This window comes from Vespa velutina, chromosome 15 (genome assembly GCF_912470025.1).
Source record: "Vespa velutina chromosome 15, iVesVel2.1, whole genome shotgun sequence".
Taxonomy (NCBI): domain Eukaryota; kingdom Metazoa; phylum Arthropoda; class Insecta; order Hymenoptera; family Vespidae; genus Vespa; species Vespa velutina.
In genome coordinates this window covers 1,486,253-1,493,752 of record NC_062202.1, presented here as the reverse complement: position 1 = coordinate 1,493,752, position 7,500 = coordinate 1,486,253, and the positions used below count along the sequence as shown (strand labels likewise).

Below are 7,500 nucleotides of genomic sequence, written 5' to 3'. Positions count from 1 at the left end.
AAATATCTTTCATTATTTCTCATTTATTTTCTAATTATTGTTTCCTTTCCAACCTTTCAAAGTTATATGCTATTTAAAATCTTTTTTAAATATCTGAAGTACTTATAGTTCGAAAAACATTATCAATTGTATAGAAGTAAACCGAGTTAGCTGTTTTCGTCGTGATATTTTTCTTTTTTTTTTTCTTTCCCCTCCTTTGTTTTTTTTTTCAATTATTTTTTTGATTATTCTAATGTCACTTGAGACTTCCTTATAAAAAAGTGATAGAATTTTGTATGGAAAGAAGAAAAAAAAAAAAAAAAAAGAAAAAGAAAAAGAAACAGAAATTTTCCACGTTCGAAGAATAAAATAATACAATATCGATAAAGAATATTGACACGAAGAACGAAAAAAATATATAGAATAGATCATAGACGAGATGAAAAATGTACGATTGAGAAATTCAATATTTAATATCTAATTACAAGTTCACAGACATTATCATTCATAGATAGCACCAATTAGATGAGCATATAAATTAGGAAGGAAACATGATATATATATATATATAATATAGTAAAGCCTTGGAACATTGTCATCGTCATCTTCATCGCAAGTGCCAATGTTTGACCGAGATTTGCATACGTCTGTCAGGTTTGACCGTTCTCTCGGTTCCTTGTTCATAGGTGTGTATCCCCTTTGTCGACCTAGGGATACCCTTCCTATCCTCTATACTAGGGCTCTACTATCGCACCGTAGGTAACTGTTACATAACGCTCGTGGCAGTCTCTACGTGAGATCGTCCATTACCTCGTCCGAAATAGGCTATTGTCCTAAGATCGTGTTCCCAGAGCGATGCTTAACCCTTTCATTCCACCCGATCATCAGGAACCCTCCTGGCAATTCGTTCTACCTTCTAACAATCAACCGGAACTTATGATGTTAAAATTAACAAATTCAATTCTAATTATTCTTTCATATTTTAATACAATATCCTATTAAATTACTTATTTAACAATGTCGACTCCCTATATCTTATAATTTCATATACAATAGTTCACTTATTCGTGAATAATTCAACATTTTCATAATCGAAACTTTTATATTAAAATGTTATTCCTTTTTATGATATCATTTCTCTCTCTCTCCCTCTCTCTCTCTCTCTTTCTTTCTTTCTCATGATAGTTTTACTTCATGTTTGTTGATCAATATTAGCATAATATGTTTTATCGTACTTTGTTTCATAAATTTCTGTCTGCAAAATTTAAATTATACATCTCTCTCGTAATTGACCAGTTGTTCTTTTCCTTTATATTATATTATATTATATTATATATATATTCTTTTATACGAAAACAAAAGTTCACGTCGATGAAATAATTAATAGAAATCGAAAGATAAAAGTGATGAAAAATTATTCCCTTTCGTATATTTATTATTTTTCTTGTTTTTCTTTTTTTCTTTCTTTCTTTCTTTCCTTCCTTCCTTTTGCCTTCATGTCGTAATAATAATGAGAGATAAAGAAAAAAAAAAAGAAAAGAAAAAAAAAAAAAAAGGAAAAGAAATATTACAGTAAACAAGCGCGTTGCAATAATCTTACCCGTATTTTTCATATATAATATATTGATTGCGTATTTCGTTACGCTTGCGGCACGATATTCCAATTTTCTCTCAAGCCTTTTCCCTTTGTTTTCTTTCCTTTTTATTTTTAATTAATTAATTACTTAATTAATTAATTAATTAATTAATTAATTACGAGCTTGGGGGTGGGGGGAGGAGGAGATTGAACGTTTGTAAAATGTTATGCATTAGAGAATACAAAGCGTAGAATTATGAAGCGATGATGTTAAATGAAGCTCGTTATCAGCTGTTACTCGATTCGAGTTGGCTGGACTCTGTAGCGACAAACATGTCACGACGTCGAGCAAGAGCAACGTGAAAACAACGACTCCGTAGCGCCCGGGGATAAGGGAATTGTGTTTACTCGTCGTTTGCATACCAGTTGACACGTTTACCGCCCACTTTAGGCGTAACACCGCTCGGAGCATCTTCACTCGAGGGTCTCTTTGTTCTCTCAAAGCTTCGCTTTGCTCTTCTCATCATTGTCCCTTTTAGTCTTTTTTCTTTTGTCTATTTTCCAAAAAAAAAAAAAAAAAGAAAAAAAAAAATGATCTAACCCATTGAGGAAACACGAAACAACAACGCGATAAACGTTTCGTAAAATTTAACTCATAAACTTGTATTATTTTCAATATAAGTCAAATTTATAATTATTACAAATGATAATGTAAATATAATCGCAAAAATTCAACTTATTGTTTCATTGTAATTAACGCAAGTGTTAATTATCTAATCGTAGAACATGGCGACATTTAAATTATTCTTAATTGTCTCTTAGTGATTTTAATGGAGAACAAATTGTTCGTTCATATTATTTCTATTTTTTTTTTTTTTTTTTTTTTAACATATAATTATCATACTAATAACGTACATACTAATAATTAATTATAACTTTGTATTCCACGTTACGTACATACGTATATTAGAATATTAATTATTCTATGAAACTTGATAATACTCTACTCGACTTTTGTGGAGAAACCTGATATTCCTTAAAAAAAAGAAAAAAAAAAAAGAAAAAGAAAAAAAAAAGAAAAAAAAAGAAAAAGAAAGAAAGAAAGAAAGAGAAAAAAAAGAGGGAGAAAAAAAAACCAAAAAAAAAAAAAAAAAAGATTAAAAAATGAAATAACAATTACACGCGCAATTACCTAAATTTCGAAATAATTTGAGATACCCTATAATGAATGAAATGATGCGCAACTCATTAAATTCATAACATTAACACGTGTCTAGGAATAATAAAGACAAAATAAAAACAAAAAATTCGCCAGTAAGCTTGAATAATAATAATAATAATAATAATAATAATAATAATGATAATTTACAAGATGCTTCTGGATAATGAATTCATTATAAACAAACGCATGATAAAATTTATTTTTTACTTTATATTATCGCCTACGTATAAATATAAATAATAATGAAAAATTCTTACGATTTGAATACAATTAATGAACTTTCCTATTCAAAATCAAAATTTCTAATCTCTTTCTTCATTGATATACATTCACATCTATATACATCCACATGTGTATGTGTATATTAATATATGTATGGTGTAGTTAAACGCGTTGTTTGCTCGTATACACGTGACATATACACGCTGGGATCTCATTATTGTGCAATATGATAACTGCAAGGTCCGCCATCTACATAGGTAGCTGATATGACAACAAGGTACATCGTGTACGCTCACCTGTATTGTGTTTGCCTTTAGTTAGCATACTAGTTATCGCGTTTACCAGACATACCGCATTAAAATGTAAGCAAACAAACAATTTCGGTCAAGGTCTTGTACGTCGAACCTATCTTCGAATTTTATTTTATAAACTTTTTTTGTTTTTGAAGAAAAATAATTTTTTATCTTTTCTTTTTTTTCTTTTTTCTTTTGCTTTTTTCTTCTTCTTTCTTTTTTCTTTTTTTCTTTTTTTTTTTTTTTTTTTTTTTTTTTTTGCTAATTTGATCTATAACACGTATTCTTTCTAAAAAAAAATTTCGATCGTCGAAAGAAACATAAGAAGTGATGTGGATGTAAAAGATATATATAAAATTTCTATGGATATACTTGTTAGTGAATAATAATTGATTTAATTGGCAATAAAGTTTCTAATATAATCATTATCGTATTCGTTAATAATTTTTCTTTTTTACGTTTCAGGAAACAAGTTTCAGTCGAACTTAAACGAGATCGGAAAGTCGGAACAAAAGTCGAGCGACTTGGACAGGAAAAGGAATTACAATTGGCCTCCTGACGACAACGGTAAGTCTCGTAATTATCTAGAAAGAAAATCAAAGAAATAAACTTATAATAGAAGAGATAGTAGAAGAGAGTAAGAAGAAAAGGAAGAAGAAAAAAAAATAATTAATAATATAAAAATAATTCGATTTACTTTGTAAACCTATTTCTGGCAAATTCCATCGAGATCATAGTCGTCACACACACACACACACACACACAGAGAAAGAGAGAGAGAGAGAGAGAGATAACACGAGCACGTCTTCTTGAAAAAGTCAAAAACTATCCCTTTTAACTAACCAATCTAATCGGCCTTTAATCCATTCTACGAATTCTAAGTCCTTTCATTCCAAAGAAAAGCCAATAAAATCTATTGATTTTTGGCTTATCGTCCTCTCTCACGTTGCATCTTATTCGGCCAATTAGAAGTGGCCTGACAGAGTGTAACGGATATCGGGACAAAGTAACGAGCGGGTAAGGATCGTTAAGGGGTAAAGTTCGATCATTGGCACACTCCCCCCGCAGCCCCACTCCACCACCTACCCCAAACCCTTACTATAGTCGACGTTCAATGGAAATCCTTCGTTGAATGAAAGCTACGAGTGAGAAAGAGAAAAATGCAATGAGAAAAAGAAAGGAAAAATGCAATGAGAAAAAGAGAAAGAGAGATAGAGAGAGAGAGTGAGAGAGAGAGAGAGAGAGAGAGAGAGAGGAAGAAGAGAGAAGACTAACCGAAGGGAAAGGAAACAAATGCCGTTGGTTTCGCAAGGCGAATTTGTGGTTTTATCCGATCATTCTCCTGGCATTTAAAACGACAGGGAATCCACCATCTCGGCTCAGTGAATTTTCTACGTCTGACTCGGCCGGTGGTCCTTCAGAAATTCCTTCACGAGGCCTCCGGGCGTTATCGGATATTTCGTTCCTCGCTTACATTTTTTTTCATACCCTTTTTCACCAGTCAGCTCTCTCTCTCTTCTCTCTTTCCTCTTTCCCTCTCCTTCCACCCCAACCTCCGAGCTCGGCATCGATATCGTCGCACTCCCGTGGTTTCTTTTAAAAGGAATTTGCATAATGGCAAAGTGTGAAAATCCGTCCTCTCTCTCTCTCTCTCTCTCTCTCTCACACACACGCACACATACACATACACGTACACATATATACACACATATACACACATATATACACATATACATACTTTTTATATTACGATGGCTACGATCACGATGGCCCTCGGAGAGTAGGTAATTTCGTGTAGAAAAAGAGAGAATCGAAAATGAAGAGGGTAAAAATGTACAAGGGCGACGTTGAAACTTGCCTCCCAAGCTTTTACAACTTGACGCTCGGATTCGTTATGATGAGTTGCTCTTTTTCTTTTTTTCTTCCCTTCTTCATCTTCTTTTCTTCCTTTTCTTCTTTTTTTTCCCCCTTTCATTTTGTCTTTCGTTATGTTTTGATTTCCTTTACTTATATCCTATCATTTCTAGACATCATCGAAAATGTTATTTCAATGTTGATTGAATTTATACGTTCGATTAAAATTGACGATAAAGAGTTACATTTAATTTTCGAATCTATCAATTTTCTTACGTACGTACGTACGTAATAGTCAATGCAATGTCATATTTTTAGGAAATTTTTATCAAATGTACGATGGATATGCCTAAAAAGATCGCGAATATAAATTGTATTACTCGTTTTCGAGACACGTCGAACGTCGAATCTCATTAAAAAGCTTTTCTATGCCTTCTCGTACACGATCGCTATTCGCGAAATGTGGAAACATTCAATAACTTTCAAAAAATATCGCTTTCCAATAGCTTCTCTATTTTATGAATTGTCCTATGTCGAAGTGCAAACGTTAACAAAGAGTTATAGCATAATTCTTTCTATTTTGCGTATCCAAAAAAAAAAAAAAAAAAAAAGAAAAGAAAAAGAAAAACAAGAAAATGTTTACGCGTTAGACCGTAAACAAAAATAAACATTTCACAAGAATTTTCTTTTATCAAATAAAAATCATCTTGTCTACAATTAATCGATACTATTCATATTTTCCATAGATCTTATGAACATTTAAATTATAATCTTCAATTAATCGATTCGATTAATTTTTATAATATCTTATCTTTCCTCCATTTCATATTAATATATTTAAACAATTCTTATCAAACGAATTATATTCTATAATCGTCAATATCTTTTCCCATCACAAAATATGTTTCAATAGGGACAAAATAGTTCGAAATAATTACGTTATTTCCAAACATCGATATTTCCCATTTACTTCAAATAGATGCATACCGACCGAGAAAATAAGCTTGATCGTATTGAATCTGCCTTTCATTTTCTACAAATCGCCAATTAGCCTCATTCCGACGATAATACACATACATACATACATACATACATACATACATAGATATCTTTTATACTATATTTATATATATATATAAAACATAGAAATTAGACTAATAACTAAAGATATATATATAAGTGTTTCTCATGATCTCAATTTCTTCTAAATGGCAATAAAATCTATTTAACAAGAGTGACCCCACCCCCTAACCGCCCGCTCCCCCATTAAAATATCGAACGAAGATTTTCATTCCAAGGATAAAAATAAGAAAAAAAGAAAGAAAGAAAGATAGAAAAAAAAAATAAAGAACGAACTACATTAGCCTATACATATTGGAAGATCAATTTGAGACGGGAAAGGAAAAATTTATCTACAAGTAAAAAAATGAAACGTAAAAAGGAACGACGTACCTAAGTAGAAAATACGATGAAAGAATATAAAAGGGAAGAAAAAAAAAAAAAGGAGAATGAAAGAAAAAGAAGAAGAAGAAGAAGAAGAAGAAAAAGAAGAAAAGGAAAAAGAAGATGAGACGGAAATAGCGTAGGCGAGCAATTTTCTCTTTCTCTCTCTCCCTCTTTCTCTCTCTCTCTCTCTCTCTCTCTCTCTCTCTCTCTCTCTATCTCCTCCTCCTCCTCTTCCTTTCGTTGAGAAAAACGAGAAAATGGAAGATGGGATTAATTCGTCTGAGACGGGAAACGCTCGCGCCGACTGCCTTGTTTCTCATTGCTAATTAGAGATGAGTGAAAAGATGAACGAAAGCAAGAAGTAACCTCCCTGGAAATACGTTTTTTTCGAAGCGAGTAATAGCTGAATGTACAAGAGAGAAAGAGAAAGAAAGAGAGAGAGAGAGAGAGAGAGAAAGAGGGATTTGAACGAAGCGGAAGAATAACCGACTTCCGGCTCGACTTTCGCATCTTTTCTATCCTTCTTCTTCTTCTTCTTCTTCTTCTTCTTCTTCTTATTTTAACCTTCCTCCTGAATCTCCTAAAAAGGAATCTGAGTATGACGATAGCTTAGGTATGGGTACGGGGGAGGGAGGGGGTGGTTGCATCAAAATAAGAGGGAAAAGCGTGTCTTCGCGCAAGCTCTCGAATCTTTTCAATTGGCTTCGACATTTTCTTCGACGAAAAGATTTTCTTCTCTCCCTCTCTCTCTCTCTCTCTCTCTCTCTCTCTCTCTCTCTCTCTCTCTCTCTCTCTCTTTCTCCTTCTCTACGTCTGTCTCTTTTTTTTCCCCTTTTTTCTTTTCCCTTTCCCACCCCACCACCACATTGTTTTTATTTACTCTTCCATTTAATCGAAGAAAATAAATC

The 7,500-nt window shown here is 32.4% G+C and overlaps 2 protein-coding genes across 6 annotated transcripts in view; one reads left to right on the top strand and one right to left on the bottom strand.

The window, feature by feature from the left end:
- Positions 1-7,500, bottom strand: part of LOC124954627 (odorant receptor 22c-like) — a 49,576-nt gene that overhangs the window by 22,200 nt on the left and 19,876 nt on the right. The gene's annotated exons all lie outside the window — the stretch shown is intronic.
- LOC124954626 (neurotrimin-like) overlaps positions 1-7,500 on the top strand; it is a 275,085-nt gene that overhangs the window by 266,532 nt on the left and 1,053 nt on the right. For all 5 annotated transcript variants that reach the window (XM_047507842.1, XM_047507840.1, XM_047507841.1 and 2 more), the window contains one exon: positions 3,758-3,859. In XM_047507842.1, the coding sequence (XP_047363798.1) occupies positions 3,758-3,859 (102 nt within the window). The remainder of the gene's footprint in view (positions 1-3,757; positions 3,860-7,500) is intronic.